Source organism: Gastrolobium bilobum, unplaced genomic scaffold (genome assembly GCF_033153095.1).
Source record: "Gastrolobium bilobum isolate Gb01-03AN ecotype WA unplaced genomic scaffold, APGP_CSIRO_Gbil_v1 utg16099, whole genome shotgun sequence".
Taxonomy (NCBI): Eukaryota; Viridiplantae; Streptophyta; class Magnoliopsida; order Fabales; family Fabaceae; genus Gastrolobium; species Gastrolobium bilobum.
Genome location: NW_026898009.1, coordinates 59,690 through 79,533, shown reverse-complemented (window position 1 = coordinate 79,533; position 19,844 = coordinate 59,690). Strand labels below are relative to the sequence as shown.

The following is a 19,844-nucleotide window of genomic DNA, read 5'->3' as shown; positions in this document are numbered from 1 at the left end:
AGGGTCAATTTACATCCCAAGTCTACCAATGCCTCAAAATACAATTATGCGGCCATGGACAAGTCCCATGCTCACTCTAAATACAAAATTAACAAGAGGCATAACTATACATCAATTTTAAAGGACTTAACATATAGTCATAAATATACAAGAGCATGGCAATATCCACATGCAACAAGTTCATAACCTAAGTCCACAATATTAAATATTATGATATGTACATCAAATGGAATCTTTCAATATGTCATGCCCTCCAATGCTCCTCACGCTCTACTCTTCCACTAAGCGGGCCTCTTGCCCGAAGATCCTTCATGCTCAACATGACCTGAAATGATCTCCCCAAACGCGGGGTGAGATATACAAATATATCTCAGTAAACCAAGGGTACTAGAGGATCACTCCACCCCATGGCTCACTCAATGTGCATACAATGATCATCATATAAAATGCATAACATACAAATATCACACAACAACAACTGGGCATAAATCCAAGGACATCCACATCAGGATTCCCTTAAAGGACCCCATCATATAACTCCTGGAATCTTCCTGGTGCCTCTCCCATGGTTGAGACGACCCCATGGCAAAACCCAACTGGAACTCCTCATGAGCCCTATCCAGCGGAAGTCCCACGTTTGGATCATCCTGGTACCGCTCCCAGAGTCGGTTCCACGGCAAAACCCGACCGGAATCCCCAAAGGATATCTCCAGCGGAAGTCCAAACCAACACACATCTACTGGCCAGAGATCACAATTATATCACACAACATGCTCCAAACATGTCACACAATCATGTCAATAATGCATGAACATACATTTATACATAATCAAAGGCATCAGATCCAACCACAACCTTCCTCTAGGTGTGGTGGAACACACGAGGGAATAAAACCCAAGTTCCAAAGGTTTACCTCAACTCGAAAGCCAATGCTCCACAACGTAAGCTCCAAGCTTAATTCTCCTCTATTGAGTCCGAGAGAGGAAACCTATAATGATCAATCAACATGATCATCAATACAATTTCAAGACAACCAATTCACTTTCAAAATACAATAATTCTCAACAAAACAACTTAGGCCTAATGGCCAACTACATTTAATCCAATTTCTTCAACCATTTTAGTCATTAAACTAAATCACCATTTATGCACTAAGGCATCACTCATTGGTTATATCACATTTTCACATCATTTTCCTTATTTCCTTCAATATGGTTGAAGTCTCACACACATAACACATCCAACATTCCTCCTTTCAATTCATTACATCAAACCAACCTACCATTCATTTAAACACCAATCACGATCATATAACATCAACTATATCATTTTTACATCATCAACCATCCATGACCCCAATAGGTTGAATTCTTCATTCTAGGATTCCAAAGGATTTTCAATCCAATTCAACACTTACACATGTCATACAATCCCCTTATTAACCTATACCAATGGTTCATGATTCAATTGTTCAATTACTCCACATACTAATTTCATAAAGTCTAGAAAATCATCACAAAATTGCCTAAGTTATAAATTTACACATCACCATAATTTTTATTGCATCAATCATCATCATTTATCATTCTAAGCATTTAATTACAAAGGAGACATACCATTTAATGCTCCTAACTACCCTACCCCAACTTACATCATCAAAAACCCTAACCATTATATGATCTCATAAAAAACAAAGTGAGGGTGAGAAACCTTACCATCAATGGCTTCGAATGATCTTAGGGATTAGTCTCCAAGCAATGAATCAACCCTAAAGTCACCAAAAATTCCCCAACAATCCCAAATTTTCGTGGAAGAGGGTGATGATTTTCCCCCAAAACAATGAGTTTCAAGAGTGGAAAGTGGTATGGTTGGGTTTAGAATGCCATTCACTTGAACTTTGATGTGTAACACTTTGACTTTTGGAGAGGATTTGATGTTGTTTTGGTTGAAAGGAAGTTTGCACTCAAGCTTTGCCCATGGAAGAGAAGGCTACGAGTTGGAGAAGAAAGAGAGGAGAGAGAAGATCAGCTTTTTGTGAGTTTGATGGCTTCCAACCACTTAAATCATTTAAAGTGGGTCCCACACGCTATTAACTTTAATCAATCACTAATTTCAACCACAAATTTGTAACCTATGTATTTTCTTCGTTCATGTCATATTTTTTTTTCTAAAAATACTGATAAAATTTCACGCTTATCGGTACAATTATACCGCAGTATTTTTACACTGGTAAAATCACTATTCATCAAAATTTTCAAACTTGCCTATTCACTCGATTTTTCGTTTTGAATCCATTTTCGGCATTATTTTTACCATTTGAGGTCTTCTACTCAATTTTTCATGCCTAGAGATACGTGTTTGGTAATTTACCAATTTGCCCTTTTCACACAGTTTGGCCTTAATTTCCGAATTTTCACTAATCCTTCCCTTTTAACCCACATTATAGCATATAATTTCATATTTAGATTTACGAGGTGTTATATTCACCCCACCTTTTAGAAATTTGTCTGCAAAATTAAGTTATACTTACACGCTAGCTCAGGATACAGTTGGAGAATCTCAGTCTCCCGTTCTCAAGTAGTTGTTCCCAAGTATACGGGCTTCACACTGAATCATTTACCTCACAATTTTCTGGCTTTTGAGTCTCATTTCACAATGGCCCAGCATTTCAAAGGCCCAATGGGAGTCACAATTTTCATATTTAGATTTACGAGGTGTTATAGTAATCCCCATAACGCTAGGTGAGATAATAAAATTACCTCAGTAAGCTAGCCTTCCACCCCTAAGCTCACTTCTGGTATAACCACATCATAAAATCTATGCATGCATCAAAATATGTATATAAATGTATGTGCAGATAATAAATCCTATTGTCCAAAGAATAAAACAAGTATGCATTATGCAAGAAAACACCATTTTGCAACATACCGTATGAGGAATCACCGTCTCATACTATGTATAAAGAAACATCGTCTTATACCTCACAAGGAAACACCGTCTTATGTGGAACACATACATACACACACACACACACACACACACACACACACACACACACACACACACACACACACACACATATACAACATATAACATTATTTTCATCATACCATATCAAAGAACCATCCTCCCTCGGAGTCTGGTGGAACAAATGGAGGATTAGCTCCAAGGACTGAAAGCTTACCTGTAGCTTTCACCTAAGCTTGCTTCAAGCCCAAACAAGGTCCTCTACAAAATACTTGAGTATCAACTCAATTCGCAACACCTATTTCAATGTGAATATTATCACAATTAATCACACATTCATTATGTAAGTCTCATGTCAAATCATTGTTGATACTTACCTTAATCCAAAACAATCAAGAGCTTTGGTCAATGTCCATAGCTTGATGTAATCCATGTTTTTGCTCCATCAGTCCACTTGGTTTCACACTATAACTAATAAGCACATATCCATCAATATTCATATTTATAAACTCAATGTGAGTCCTATATAAAACCAAGGTTTTCACACTTCAACAACACTTGATTTTGAGTCTAATTTATCAAAGTGTTCTAAATGACGATTTCATAATTTTTCCTTTTATGGGAACCAATCCCAAGTATGGATAGGAGGTCCAAACTGCTGTTGATTTAATTATTCTATCGCCATCACGATCACTACAAGGAGAAATTTCTGAAGAAGTTTGGTCAGGTCGAAAATTGACCTATGATCATTTGAAAGTATTTGGATGCCAAGCTTTCATGATATCCCCAAAGATAAAAGGAAGAAACTTGATGCGTAAACTAGAGAATGCATATACCTCGGTTCGCCAATATGTGAGTTTGGATTTAGATATTGGGATCCAATCAACTGAAAGGTGGTGAGAAGTCAAGATGTAGTCTTTTATGAAGACGAGAAAATCAAAGACATCTTGAAGCCTAAATCCTGGGTTGTTGTCCGACGTGAAAAACCCATCCCACCTGTCCAAGTTGTAGCAGGTGGAGAAAATAATCAAGAAAATGATGAAAATGGCCAACAACAACAAAAACCACCTGTTGAAGGTGATGAAGAAAGACAAGATAAAGCAGGTCATTCTGAGGTTCGAGATGAGCATAATGAGCTGGATTCTCCACCTGAACCACAACACAGATACTCTACACGAGTGAGACAACCTTCTAATAGATACCCACCTGATGAATATATAGTTGTTGCTGAAGATGGAGAACTTCAAAGCTATAATGCGGCCATGACGAGTTGCAATAAGAAAGAATATGAGAAAGTAATATAGGATGAGACGAAGTCTTCATATGAAAATCAAATATATGAGTTGACTGAGCTGTCTTAATGGAGAAAACCTCTGAAGAATAAGTGGGTCTATAAAATTATGCAAGAAGAGAACGACCGAAAGCCGAAATTCAAGGCCAGAATTGTGGGGAAAGGCTGTAATCAAAAGAAATGAGTTGATTTTGAACAAATTTTCTCTCCTATTATGAAAATGATTTCGGTATGAATGGATCTTGAAGTTGAATAAATGGATGTGAAGACAACATTCCTTTATGGTGACCTTGGAGAAGAAATATATATAGAGCAACCTAAAGGGTTTCGAGCTCCAAGAAAAGAAGATCTGGTCTGCCGATTGAAGAAGAGTCTGTACGACTTAAAGCAAGCACCTCGCCAGTGGTACAAAAAATTTGAATCATTCATGATCGAGCACAAGTTCATGAAGATGGAGGCTGACCACTATGTATTCTTTAAAAGGTATGAGGCCAATGGCTTTCTAATTTTGCTTTTATATGTTGATGACATGTTGATTATAGGGCAAGACAAGTCGAGGATAGCCGCCCTGAAGAAGGCATTAAGCTCACCCTTTGCAATGAAGGACCTCGACCTTGCAAAATAAATTCTCGGAATCAAAATTATAAGAGATCATCAAAGGAAACTATTGTGACTAAGTCAAAAAAAGTACATTAAGAAAATTTTGAAGAGATTTAATATGAATGAAGCCAAAATAGTGAGCACCTCTTTAGTCGGATACATAAAACGGAGCCAAAAGTAATGTCCAAGATCAGATGAAGAAAAGGACGAGATGCTGAAGATCTCGTACTAGTCCGCTATCAAAAGTTTGATGTATGCTATAGTATGTACGAGACCCGACTTAGCGTATGTTGTTGGAATGATGAGTAGATATCTGTCTAAACTCGACAAAGAGTATTGAGAAGCCGTCAAGTGAATCTTCAGGTATCTTAAAGGAATGACAAGTTTATGCCTCCGCTTTAGAGAAGGTAAGGCTGAGCTGCAAGGCTTTACGGATGCTGATTTAGAGGGAGATGCCGACTCAAGGAAGTCGTCAACTAGATATTTGATGACTTTTGCAGGAGGAGTTATTTTCTAGCAATCTAAACTACAAAAATGGGTGGCACTTTCGATGACCGAGGCCGAGTACGTAGCCGCTACTAAGGCTTGCAAGGAAATGCTGTGGATGAAGAAGTTTCTTCTGGAACTCAATTATGATTAAAGCAAATACGAGTTGAAGTGAGATAATCAAAGCGCAATTTATCTCGCGAAGAACTCGACCTATCACTCTCGCACTAAACACATTGATGTGAGGTATCACTGGATCCAGGATGTGGTGGAGTATAGACAGTTCGAACTAGTCAAAGTGCATACTGACCTGAATTTGTCCGATATGATGACCATGTCGATATCAGTAAGTAAATTTGAATATTGTTGCAAAGGTGTCAGGCTGCTAAACCTGACGTATTAAAGTCGGAATGGAGAGATTTGTTGGTGTGTTTCCTTCCTTTAATGCTAGTGGTTGAGTATGCACCTCATTTATGGGTGCATGGCTCAATGTCTTCCTAACCACCTCCATAAATGATGTCCACCTAATCATTTGAAGATTCTAGAAGAAGATGGAGGGATTCATTTCACCCTTTATATACACAAGAAACCATTTGTAACAGGTTGTTCTTAGTTAAGACCTTTTTGAGAGTAAAATCCTCTGAAGAGAAGTTTGTGAGTGAGACCTCTTTGGTGAAGAACTTGTAACCACCCTTGTTGGTGAAGTTTGAGTGTACCTCTAGTGTGACTAAGGAAGTTTGATCTCCTTATAATCCTACTATTACATAGTAGAAAATTTTTTAAACTATTGTCCTGTAATTTTTATTCCTTTGCCTTAGGGGAGATTTTTCATGTTAAAATTTGTTGTTTTTTCTCTCTGTCTCTCTGATTTTTGTGTTTTTCTTGTTTCTGTGTTTTGGCCGATCTGATGACTTCATGCCGACCTCAAAGTGCCGAGCTCAGAACTCGATATACTGACCTAACTTTTTGCTTCCACGCTATTTGAGAAACCCATCCCAACATTAAGGACAAACTTGACTAGTGTTTCCACGAATGAAAATTGGTCACCTTACAAGGCATTTAACGCAAAAGGCTCCTTTGTGTAAAAAAAAATAAAATAAAAATCAAAGACTTCTTGCTATATATATCTGTAATGAATGAGATGACCCAAGAAAACAGAACATAGATATTCCAAGTAAAAACCTTCGAATGTTGTAGTACATGAAAATGTGACATTAATGATGCCTGTTCCACTTTATATAAATACAAGCTTCTTCCAAATGAGCACTAAAATTAGCTAGGTTCGAATAAACTTTTTCTATTGGAAATTTTCAAGGAAGACATCATCAATTTTACTTTGACTTTAACAACATACGAATGCTTTTCCTTACAGTCTGTTCTTACTTTCTTCCCCTGAGAAGAGTACTTCTTTTTGTCAAAATTCCTTGGTGAGTGTATCTATTGCAATAAGATTACAAAAAAACACACGACATGAGTAACAAGCCTGTGTACTTATTCATTATTACATTGGCAGAACAAAGTTTAACTCCTGCACCATGTCAACTGGTTAATTATTTAGGACAGAAAGCTCAGTTTTCTGTGTTTGGCTTTTGGCTTTTTCCTACGCATTAACTGTAACAGAAAATGACCTATGGAATTTCAAAAAAAAAAAAAAAAAAAATGACCTATAGGATTCTCATCTTGTGTGAACTTTTCATATTGGCCCCATATAGCAACTATTCCGCCATAATGAGAAGTAACATATGTAGTATCAAAAATATTTTGGTTCGAGCATATTTTCAGTACTCAGGAGCTAAGTATTCTTTTTTCCAAAAGAGAAAAAAAGAAAATATGGAAAAAAAAATAATTATAAAGGTAAAGATGGTATAAAAATGTTATATTTTTTCATATTTAAAAAAAGATACATGAGTGTTCAATACATCTGTAATATCAAAAATATTTTCGTTGTCTTGGGGTATGCCTGTTTTCAGAAAATATGATACGGTTCAGATTTCCTTTGAGTTTTCTCTTTCACTCGAATAATTGTGCGAGGACAACATTCCTTGGATGGTAAATTGTTTTAGGGTTTTATAATAGTTATGTCGTAGAAAAAATGATTGTGTTATGTTATAGAGATTTGTTTTGCGTGCCAGAATATTTTTTTTTTTTTTGGTTTCAAAAATTATGAGTCCCACAAAATATTATGTGTGTAGAAAAATTGTTGTGGTCATGTTAAATAATAGAAAATCTATTATTTTAATGCTGTTGGTACATGAAATTACACTCATTAAGGATTTGAACGTTGAAGTATTGGGATGTAAAACGGCTGTGCAATAATGACAAATGAGATTGTGACTTTTCTACTGTTGGAAGAACTTAGGATTTCCTTCTTCTTTTTTTGGGTTAATGGACTTTGGATTTCTTCTTTGCTACGAAAATGAATATAACAGATGTTAAGGTTGTCCCAATTTAATATCTTATTTTCTTTCCTTCATTAGAAGAACTGACATGTAGCATTTAACACCCAAACTACAGATTTGTTGAGGATGACTCCTATTATGAATATGAGTACATTGTAACGAGTGTTATACGGAGAATATAATGTCAGATTTAATTGCTGTAGTTATATATTTGATTGAGGAGATTAATATTTCTCGTGATATAAGAGATAATTTTATTTTTTTTATTTTTATTTTTTACATATACATAAAAGTGTATGAACTCCATAAGAGAATGAAAAATAAAATATGGACCTCACACATTTTAATATATGTTAGGAATAAATCTTTAATGTAACCGATGAAGAGAATGAAAAATAAAATATGGACCCCACACATTTTAATATGTGTGTTAGGAATAAATATTTAATGTAACTAATGCACTGAAGATTCAATGCAATGCCATTCATTTTGTAATACATAGACAAAAAAATATGATATCATTTGGAAAAAATAAAAATTAAATGACAGCTGATCAGATGATGTGATTTTTTTGTCTATCTGTCACAAAATAAATAGCAGTTGAATTGAATCTTCAGTGTATCGGTTGCACTAAAAATTTATTTGTGCATAAAATATAAAATTATCTTCTATAATACGAGAAACATTAATTTTTTTTTAGATACGGTAAACTATGTCTCCTGTTATTCCCATTGTGTATGTGATTGAATCGGTGTTAAAAACTTTTGGTTACTAATTAATTAACAAATAGCAGCTAGGTTGGGTGCTGTGTTGTTTAAATTAACCACTGCCCTACATGGGCAACCATTGACAGCAATATCACGTGTATATATACGTGGTCTAAAAAGTCGTCAGGAATAGCTGCATGAAATGGAGATTTTGAATGCGAAAAGTCTTGAACTTTGATACGTTTCTGATAGAATTAATTTGCTCTAGCCTATATCCCCATTTGGGTTTTTTCTACTTTTTTTGTTTTGTTTTATTCTTCATCATTTTCATTCAAGATGTGAACAAGAAGTCCATTAATAAATACCCTTAAAAGTCTTTGGTGATATGTACTAAAGATGCCTATTATAAAGTAGTGGGACACACACAAATTGAATGTGGAGAGGTGTGGATTCTGAAGAGTGAAGACTACCCAATAGATAGGAACAAAGTAGGGTTTGCCCACGCATCTCTGTGTTGTCCTCATCTTAATTAGTCATATATATTTACTGGCAAAGTATTATATATTGTACTGCATCTTCATCGTTCTTCTTCTTTTTTTAAGATTTTTTTTTTGGTGAAAATCTAAAATGTGGATGCACCATGCACGAGGAAGGTCTGAATTCTTACCTAATTTTTCTTTGCTATATGCTTCTTTTATATATAAATAGTGCGTAAACTAAATGATATTTGAACTACATGTCAAGTTCGCATAAGTAATAGATCGAAAATGTTAATAATAAATCATTTTTATTTATCCCTCCTCAAAGTTTTGAATCATTTACTCGGAGTAAGTGATAAAAAAAATTTTAAATAAGGATATAAATGATTCAAAATTTTAAAAAATGAATAAATAATTCTAAAAAAAACTTACAAAGATTTTTGAAGTTTTCCCTTAAGAAAAATTACTATGTGAACAAGTAAAAAGACAAAGATATAATATAGCTTAAGATGACTTAATTAAGGAAAAATAAAATAACATTTTTAAGATTTTCAAGTAAAATTATTTCGAAATCAGATTTTGTTAGTGTCTTGATTCCGAAAACAGCTGTTTCCTGCCTTTGTTAGCTATTATCTGTCATTAATAACGACACAAAATTTAGAATTTTTCTTCATTTGCGAAAATGAAAAATTGATAGATAAATATTTTTCTAGCAAATGGTTACCTCAAATTTGAGTGTAATAAAATACTTGAACTTTACTCAAATGAGAGGTTAAGCAAAGAAAATTGGTTATAATTATTTATTTTATGTGATAAATTTGGTCTATTAACTCAAAGAAAAATAAATTACTCTAAAATAGTATACCCAAAGGGGAAAATAATAAAGAGTCAATATTACGAAACCAATAACTAATCATCTACATTTCTATCCATCAAACTCTTTTAATTCAAACCTAACATAATAAATTATTTCTTGAGTCCATGTACACGAAGTCACGCAAACAAATAGGCTATGTCCTTTACCAAAATAAAATAAAATAAATAGGATATGTCCTTAAATTGGCACTGTTTGTCTTCAAAGAAAAATTGGTTTGATACCAATTCTCTTGACAGAAGGTATAGTGGTACGGGTTAATTAAGTGAGTTAACTTAGTTCTTAAGAAAGAAGGTGAAATGCAGGAGTAGGGATTACATATGGTGGATGAAGTCTTAACTCAAAAGTGTATGATTTAAAAAACAGCGATTGCATATGAATTCTTTTTGATTATCTGTTTCTACCCTGGAGCAAGGAAGATTTATAATTTATGTTATTTTTTTCTGATAAATTAATCACCCCCCCCAAAAAAAAATAAAAATAAAAATTCATAGCTAGTTTCTTTTCCAACTTATTCCACCAAACTTTGTTTCTTTCGGCCCTAAAATCCCAAAACTTCAGTGAAAGGAAAAAGGTGTCGTGTTACATGGAATATACCGAATAAAATATTATTTATTATTTGAATTTGATGTTTATCCTTTTAAAGAACATAAATTATGTCATTTTTGAAGAGAGATAGATATAAGAAATGAAAATTATAAGAGAGAAAGTAAGTGATTTTTTTTATTTAATTTAAAAAATTTATTTTGTGTCTATTTCTCTCTTAAAATTACATAACTTTATGTCATTTAAAATGACAAACATTTTTTCCTTACAATTTTATATAGAAATACATTTTTCATATTGCATGAGATAAATATATATAAAAAAGTAAGTGAAACTCTTTAAGGAGAAGAGAAAGAGAAAAAATTAGATCCTATTAATTTTTTTATCTCATGCAATATGATAAATGTATTTTCCTATTTTACATTTGATAAAAATGTTTGTTTTTTTAAATTAAAAAATCTCTTACTTTCTCCTCCATATATAATTTTTATTGTATATTTTTTTCTCTTATTTCAAATGATATAATTTTATGTCCTTAAGGACAAACACCAATCCTTTTATATTTATATCTTTTATTATCTTATTATAATTATTTTTCTTATTTTTAATTGCATTTATTATTTAATTTTATTACATATTTATGATATCTACTCACAAAGTATGTACGAAGCATTATCTTAACTTGTTTCAACTTAGAGCTTCTCTGGTGTGGATTATAAATTTTAACATTAATTTTTGGGAATAAATCTACTTATATTAAATTTTTCCATAATAATTGAACACCACCTACATGAAGTGATGAAACAATAAAAAAATAAATACAAAAATAGTCATATAAATTTTTTAATCCGAGAGTATCAGTTCTTAACTTTTTCTAGCAAGACTGTCTTGTGTGTGTGTGTGTTTGTGTGTGAGTCTTGCTTTGATATGTTCTGTCAACTGAAAGAGGCCAGGCTAGCATCGAGGCCATGATTGATGTGGGGCCCAACATCCCCTCGTTCTGCTCTGTCAATCCACATGCACCCTCAAATCCCTGTGCCCCATTCACTCTCCAAACTTGTTATTATTATTATTATATTCTTCTTTCTTATTCCCTCACCCACCTTTCTCCTACTACCTCCACGTGTCATTCACATAAACCTCTCATTTCACTGCATAACATCCCCTCTCAACCCCACGTGTCAGTCATAGCTCAACATCAAGTCAAGCTTTATCATTTCTCCCTGTCATAATAAGTCCTGTGTTCTCCGCACTAATCAGCGTCCTACAAATGTAAACGGACAGTAACCTTAGTTGGACATTCGAGCACAACCCTAACATGCAGTCATTCGTGTTGCTTAGTAAATCTATGAGATGTAAAAAACACGCGCTATTCTCTTATGTTCCGCAGCCAGCATTTACGACGACAGATTCAAACGATTTTGTCGGCGGTGAGACGTTATTAATCATTTTCATTAACAGGAGAAATCACCAATTAATGCTGATTAATTTATTAATTTCTCTTTTCTAGTGTAGTGAGCTTTAATGTTTTTTTTCGCCCCTCATTATTCTCTTCCCCACTTAACCGTCCTTCAACTATATATATATATATATATATATATATATATATATATATATATATTTATATATATATTTATATTTATATATATTTTTTGGTAATCAACTATTTATATATTTAAATGAACGAGTTAACGTTTTTCATATTATAAGAAATTTTACTTTCTAGATGCTAAAAGAATATAAGACTTATACGAAAAAAAAAAAATATGACTCTCACATATTTTCATATGTATATAAAAGATAATTTTATTTCTTATAACATTAAAGATATTAAATTCTTAAATGAATATTAATCAATGGTTTACTTTTTTTTACGATCAATATAGATAAATTATCTACATTAAACTCAAAACGAAGTTATTTGGGACAGAAATCATGATATTTTTATAATAAATTTATTTTAGGGTTATAATAAATTTTTTTATTATAATTTTTTAATTTTTTCATTACGTCGTTTTGAGAATAAATATAGATAATTTATCTACATTCTCGCCATTAATCAATCTATTATTTTATGTATTAAAAAGCTGTCAATTTAGTGTACATGACTACATTCTCATTTCATATTACAAATAATTTCTTACGAAATATTACCATGTATGAAGGACCATTAATCTTCTCCTTTTCTGTCGTTTACATATGTAGTTTAATGCTTATAATAATACTCACAAAAACTGCATAAAGCTGCTTCAGTTCTCGTGGCTGGTTCTTCTTCCTCCTTTTCCTTTTCCTTCTCTCTCTCTCTCTCTCTCTCTCTCTCTCTCTCTCCCTCTCTCTCTCTGCAATTTCTTTTTAGTTACTTGTTTTTGCTTTGGCAATAGTGCCGGTTCTTGTCTCCCTTGGACTCTGACCTTGTTGCCAGCTTTGACTCAAGAAGATGCTTGTAAGTACGTCTCTCTGGTTCTCATTTTGTTCATGCTCTCTTTGTCCTTTGACCTTAGGCCTTCTTCCAAATCTGGGACTCCATTGCTCTGGGTTGATAACTAAGAAGGAATTCTCAAGTTTCAACCTTTGGTTGGTTTTTGATGTTCAAGTCAAAGTATGTTTGTTCCATTGATATGGGTCTTCTTCTATGTATGCGATTCTATTTGGGTCTGGTTTTGTTCCATTTATTAGCCATATGGCAATGGTAATTGCTCCGATGGTGGGGCTTCAATTGAATTCCATTCCATTTGATCTGATATACTTGCATTCTCGTTTCAGCTGGGAACTCTCTTTGAAAGTTCTTAGTCATCTGCAACGTATATCAGTCTCTTGAATCGATATTGAATCTCTTATAAGTCCTTCTCTACTGTTAAAAATTCATTGATTAGCGCGTGATGTTACATTCTGCGTTATGATTGAAAATGAGCATTGTTCTCTGGTTGTTGTTTTGTTTCATTGTTTTTGCTATGAATTCCTTTCACTTCTTTTCTATTCAGCTGCAGTGGTTGCTCATTCTTATTTCAGAAATGCTTTTAAGCTCAATATGAAGTGAATTGTTTGCTGAGTGAAGAAGTAATTTATCTCTATTTATTGAATGATGCGTGGCCTTCTTTCTCACTCTCTCGCTCTTCAAGTCTTATTAATCTGGGATATATATAGTCCTGTGATTAATATTTGTATTTGTATGATATCTTATGAGAATCAATTAATGAGTTGAATTTTGATTTTTTTCTACCCTCTTTCAGGTGGCATTGCTCTTGCTGCTGGCAGTGAGCAATGCCGTGAGAGTTGATGGAGATGGTTGGCAATGTGGTTTGAATCCAACGCTAGACCCAAGACCACACAGTGTCTCCATTTTGGAGTTTGGTGCAGTTGGAGATGGTAAAACACTGAATACTATTGCGTTCCAGAATGCCATATTCTATCTAAAGTCATTTGCTGACAAGGGCGGCGCTCAGCTGTACGTACCGTCGGGAAAATGGCTGACCGGAAGTTTCAATCTTACCAGCCATCTCACCCTCTTTTTGGAAAAAGGTGCCATAATTATTGGATCTCAGGTATTTTAATCTAGCTTTTGATTGCTCTTGTATATAGTAGTAGTTCATGTTCTAATCTGTGGGTTTTTTCTTAGGCTTTACTTGACATTCTTCTTTGTATAGGATCCATCTCATTGGGAAGTTGTTGAACCCTTACCTTCTTATGGCCGAGGGCTTGAAGTTCCTGGGGGAAGATATCAGAGCTTGATAAATGGATACAAGTTAAATGATGTGGTCATAACAGGTTTTCTCTGCTCCCAAGCTTTTGTTTCTTTGCACCAAGCCTTTCATGCATCTGTTTCTGCATTGAACTTTCTTATCTTTATGTACTTTGCCAGGTAACAATGGAACCATTGATGGCATGGGAATGGTTTGGTGGGAGTGGTTTAACTCCCATTCCCTGAACTACAGCCGTCCTAATCTGGTTGAACTTGTAGCATCTGATTATGTTGTAGTTTCAAATCTCACATTCTTGAATTCCCCTGCATATTGCATCCATCCAGTTTATTGCAGGTAAATGTTCTGTGCTTCTACTAGACATTAAATGAAATACTACTTATTTGCCATATCATATTGATTTCATTATACGTAACATGATGCAGCAATGTACATATTCAAAATGTTTCAATCTCTACTCCTCCAGAATCCCCTTATACTGTTGGTATAGTACCAGGTTTGTAAAATTATGGACTCTACCTTAATGACATTGCCTCTCAAATATCAATAGGTTACAAAACTCTGGTTAGGGTCACTTAGCTAACGTTTGTTCACTTCAATGTTTTCAGATTCTTCTGATAATGTTTGTATAGAAGATTGTATCGTTGTCATGGGATATGATGCAATTTCCCTTAAAAGTGGCTGGGATGAATATGGCATTGCTTATGGCAGGCCCACCGAGAATGTACATATAAGAAGGGTGCATCTTAGCGCAATTTCTGGCTCTACTCTTGCATTTGGAAGTGACATGTCTGGTGGCATTTCAAATGTTCTGGTGGAGCATGTTCATCTTTTCAACTCAAATAGTGGCATCGAGTTCAGAACCACCAAAGGTAGAGGTGGTTATATGAAAGAAATTGTCATATCAGACATACAAATGGAGAATATATATACGGCAATTGCTGCCAAAGGTCAATGTGGGTCTCATCCTGATGACAAATTTGATCCAAATGCTCTCCCACTTTTGGATCACATTACCGTGAAGGATGTTACTGGCAGTAATATCACCATAGCTGGAAGCTTTAATGGAATAGAAGAATCCCCTTTCACTAACATATGCCTTTCAAATATAACCTTGTCTACAAATTCTGTTTCTGCCATTACCTGGGAATGCTCAAATGTCTATGGATTTTCAGAATCTGTGCTCCCTGAACCCTGTCCAGACCTTGAAAACCCCTCAAATTCCTCCTCATCCTGTTTCTACCTGCTGAATATCAGTGCAAAAACTGCTGTGCTGTGAGATAATCCTTTCTCAACTGAAGATTCATATTCTTGAGGACTCTGCTTGATGTCTGTGAAAAAGTGAATGGTCATTTGCCATCTAAGATTAGGCCACATTCTTTCCAATAAGACGATTGTTCGGATTATTTATTTTTTGTTTTCATCCCTTAGATTTGCATTCTTGCATGTTCCAACAGCTCATATTATTTGTACAGTTTCATTTCTTCATTCATGTATAAGGAAATTTTTGTTAGTACCGCCACAGGAGGACTCAAAATTTATTAGTTTTGCTTTAGTACCATTGTGATTTCACTGTAAAGCATGTAGAGTGGGTTTGGTGATACTTCAATTAAAGAAACTTCTACTTTGAGTTATAATTATCCATGTCTTGACAGTGATGTTATACCTACAATCTTAAATCACAATTTAAGACTATATAGATATATGTACATAATATATATTGTTATAATGATATAGATGTCCTAAAATCTCTCAATCCATAACTAGATAAATTATATTTTTTCTGCTCTAATATGTAGATAAACAAATCTGTCTCGATTCAATTGTAGCAGTTAAGTGTTTATGACACCTTTAATGTGTTGTGGAATTTGAAGACATTAGAGTTAACTTTCTAATGTGAAGGTCAACAAAAGCGACATGACATCAACATAATGAATTGGGTGGCTTGCCAGTTTGCCAGCTAACGTAAATATATCATATCATGTGGAAAGCACATTACCTCGTCTTCCTCATTCTTGTGCCTCCAAACTTACCAAAACCGGATACTGAGGGCACCTTTCCATTTTTTCTATTTTGAGACCTCAGTTGTTGCTTTCATCCTTGTTGATATCTTAACCGCAATGGATTTGAAACTGTCCATAATTTTCTATAGCAGAAATAGATCATGTTGGTAGAGAGAATTTTCTTTTTAAAAATATAACTAGTTAATTTTATAACCAGTCGTGTTGAATCTTTACATGAGAAAAAAACCCCCAAAGAATGCAAATCTCGGTGCAATTGGGTGTAATTTTCTGTTTTTTCTATATTGGGCATTATCAAGGACATAGTGTTGGACTGTTGGGCCAAGGTTTGTGAATATAATTTCAGTGATCCACGACTAACTGGTAACTGCTGTGATACCAATTTCATAATTTGATTTTTTTCCTTTTTTGTTTGTAAGAAGAGTTATATTGACAATTTTTTTTTACAAACTTACAAATTATATTATGTTTTACCGGTAAACTTCATTCAAGAGTGTCTTACCGGTAAGACATAGTATAATTTGTAAGAATTTGTAGATAAAAAATTTGTAAATATAATCTTCTCCTTTCTTTATTGTTAAAATATATTTTCTTACACTCATTTTTAATTTTGTTTTCATATGTGTTCTTATTTTTAATTCCTATTGGTATAATTATTTTTAATATTATCCATACTTTTTGTTGTTATAATATTATTAGATTGACATGAAGTTATTTTCAAATATAAAAGTTAAATTAAAAATTAGGATCGTACTACGAGTAATATATAATTATAAAGGGTAGTTATAGATAACCTTATTTAAAGTGACTGTAGAAATATTTTTTCTATATATATATATATATATATATATATATATATATATATATGTAGGGATCGAGAGGTTATACTTACTACCTCTTTTTCTTACTATATCTTACTATAAAATCTTAACCGTTGATTTTTGCCAATCTTACAGTTATAATTTATTGAAAATTTATAATTAATTAATAAGTATGACCCAATAAATTACAACCGTTAGATTGACGGAAATCAACTGTTAAGATTTAGTAGTAAGAGGCAGTAAGAAAAAGAGATAGTAACTATAACCTCCCCATATATATGTAAATAAAAATAAAAATAAAAATAAATAACGTGTAAAGATTGAAAACATATTTTAACTCTTTATTAATCTGAATTCGTGCTTTTATAGGTTAACTTGTTGCATATGCTCTACAAGTAAGGGTGCATGTATGGAACTTGAATTTGAGCCATTAATTTTGTAATAAAAGGCACCAATGGGTGAAAACAATAACTAAGAACCTGCTGAGCAGGTAAATGGATAAGATTAATAAATAATAAAGTTGGTAGCAGAAGAAACAATAATTGCAAAGTTGCCCCACCTCAGCTCTGTAACTTGTATTCATAATATTGTTGCCATATAGGTACTTCCTTTCTCATATGAAGAAACTTTGATGTTAACCTGATTTGTTAAAAATGTTACAGCCACTAAATTATATAATTTTTCTGGTAAATAAACATTGATTAATATAGTCCAAGCATAATCTGCTTTCATGCACTGGTTATATCAATTTAGCTTCTAGGCAGCTCAAGTGGAAATGTAACTACTGATGTTAATTTTTCAAAAAAAGGAAACTGTTGTTGAGTGTGTCTCTTTGTATTCTTCAATTGGTTTGCTATATAATAGCACCAATGTTGTGTAGTTTAATATAACAAGGATTACAATGAATACCTCTTGTCTCTTGGTAATTAACATGGTATCTAGAGCCTAACAAGAGGAATCCTAATCCGCGGTTTTTCGGTGGACCACTGTCCGCTGAGTAATATTTTTTTTTTCCGGAAATCGTCACATCTGTCAGTTTCCGGCTTGCCTATTTTGTTTCTGACCTTGTCTGAGTACTGCCGCTGTCCAGAACCACCGTTGACCGCCGCCTCCGCCGTTGACCACTGTTGACCGCCATTGACCATCGTCTCCGGCGACTTTTCCGGCGATTTTTCCGGTGAAACTCCCATCGATCTGACCGCCACAACAAGGCGGTCCTGTCTATCCAACACCCATCTCCAACACCTCAGCCACGCGCCCACACGCGCGGGAGGAAGCTTCTGCCGTCTGCTTCATTTCAGCGGCGCGTGCAGCTCCGGCTGGACCTCCGACCACCACGGTTCAACTCGTCTTCTCCTTGCGCACCTGGATCTGTCCTCACTTTGTTGTTCTGACTTCGTTTCGGCTTCCGACAGTGTCTCTTTCTCTTGCTGGTCCCTATTCACGCGTGTTTCTTTGCTTTTGGTTACTGTTCGCTTTTGTTTCAGGTGATCTATGGCTGATTTATCACCCCACGATGCATCCAAGGGTTCTCCAAAGGCTGACCCGCCTGTTTTTCTAATTATGTTAATGTTCCGCTGCACGTCGACAAGTTGGATGGCTCCAATTATGATTCTTGGGCTTCTGATCTCCGACTTTGGCTTGATGGACAGGACTACACTGACCATCTCATTACTAAGGCTGAGTCCATCTCGGTAGATGTACGCCCTCATTGGAAAAAGGTTGATGCTCAGTTATGTAGCATCATCAAGTCTACCATCCACTCGTCCTTGAAGCAGATTTTTCATGCTCACGTCACTTGTGAGTCTGTTTGGCGTCAGGCCAAGTCACTTTATACCAATGACACTCAGCGACTCTATGGGGTTTGTCAAAATTTGATCACTACTATTGCTGCTCAACAACTTGATGTCTCTATGTCTGCTTACTTGGGAAAAGTTCAGGGCCTCATTCATAATTTCAATGAACTGTTGCCGCCTGCTGCAGATCCTGCTAAAGAACTTGAGCAACACAGCACGTTCTTCATGCTCATGGCTCTTTATGGTTTGCCCCCGGCATATTCTGTCAACCGGGATCAGATCTTGGGCTTTACTACTGTTCCATCGTTGGACTCTGTTTGGTCTACGTTGCTTCGCATTCCACCTAAGACTTCTATGGAGCCTGCAGTATCTGCTCCCTCTTTAATTGACCCATCTGCCCTTGTCTCCAAGGGTTTTGCACGTGGACACAAACCCTCTACGAGACGCTTTCTCTGCACTCATTGCAAAAAGCCGGGCCATACTATTGATCATTGCTGGGATCTTCACGGTCGCCCTCCTCGCTCCGCTCATTTTTCTCATACTACTGTTCCTGCCTCGGACTCTGCCTTGATTGCTGGATCACAGCCACCTCCTGGTACCACTGCCTCTAGTGCACACACAGGTAATTCCTTTGCTGGTGTTTCTCACTCGCCCTCTCTTGGTCCATGGATTCTCGATTCTGGTGCATCTGACCATATTTCTGGTAATAAGTCTTTATTTACCTCTCTCTGTACGTCTGGTCCCCTGCCCAGTATCACTATGGCTAATGGGTCATTGGTTCAGTCCCAAGGGATTGACATTGTTCTCCTTTTTCCTTCTATTCTCATTGAGAATGTGCTTTATGTTCCTCATTCTCCTTTCAACCTTATTTCCATTAGTCGCTTGACTCAATCCCTTGACTGTATTATTTCTTTCACTAAAGAGTCTGTCATTTTGCAGGATCGGAGCTCGAGGAGGACACTTGGCGTCGGATCTGAGTCCAATGGCCTTTATCAGCTTTCAACTTCTGTTCTGGTGTGCTCTGTTGTGGATTCTACGCTTACTATCCACGCTCAGTTGGGTCATCCAAATCTTGCTAAGCTCCAGAAGATGGTCCCACGTTTCTCAAATTTATCTAGTTTGTCTTGTGAGTCGTGTCAGTTAGGGAAGCACACTCGTA

General features: G+C 35.0%; 1 protein-coding gene across 1 annotated transcript; it reads left to right on the top strand.

Moving 5' to 3' along the window:
• The first annotated feature begins 12,646 nt into the window (after window positions 1-12,646).
• On the top strand, window positions 12,647-15,501 carry LOC133312191 (probable polygalacturonase). The gene is made up of 6 exons (XM_061513355.1): window positions 12,647-12,792; window positions 13,580-13,891; window positions 13,994-14,114; window positions 14,209-14,383; window positions 14,473-14,543; window positions 14,656-15,501. The coding sequence occupies exons 1-6, from the start codon at window positions 12,787-12,789 to the stop codon at window positions 15,324-15,326; spliced, it is 1,356 nt and encodes a 451-aa protein (XP_061369339.1). The 5' UTR covers window positions 12,647-12,786; the 3' UTR covers window positions 15,327-15,501.
• The last annotated feature ends 4,343 nt before the right edge of the window (window positions 15,502-19,844 follow it).

Bases quoted from the DNA above. Each gene is read 5' to 3' on its own strand.
- LOC133312191 (XM_061513355.1), top strand. The intron at 13,892-13,993 runs GTATTTTAATCT...TTCTTTGTATAG, and splicing joins CCATAATTATTGGATCTCAG to GATCCATCTCATTGGGAAGT. The intron at 14,115-14,208 runs GTTTTCTCTGCT...GTACTTTGCCAG, and splicing joins AAATGATGTGGTCATAACAG to GTAACAATGGAACCATTGAT.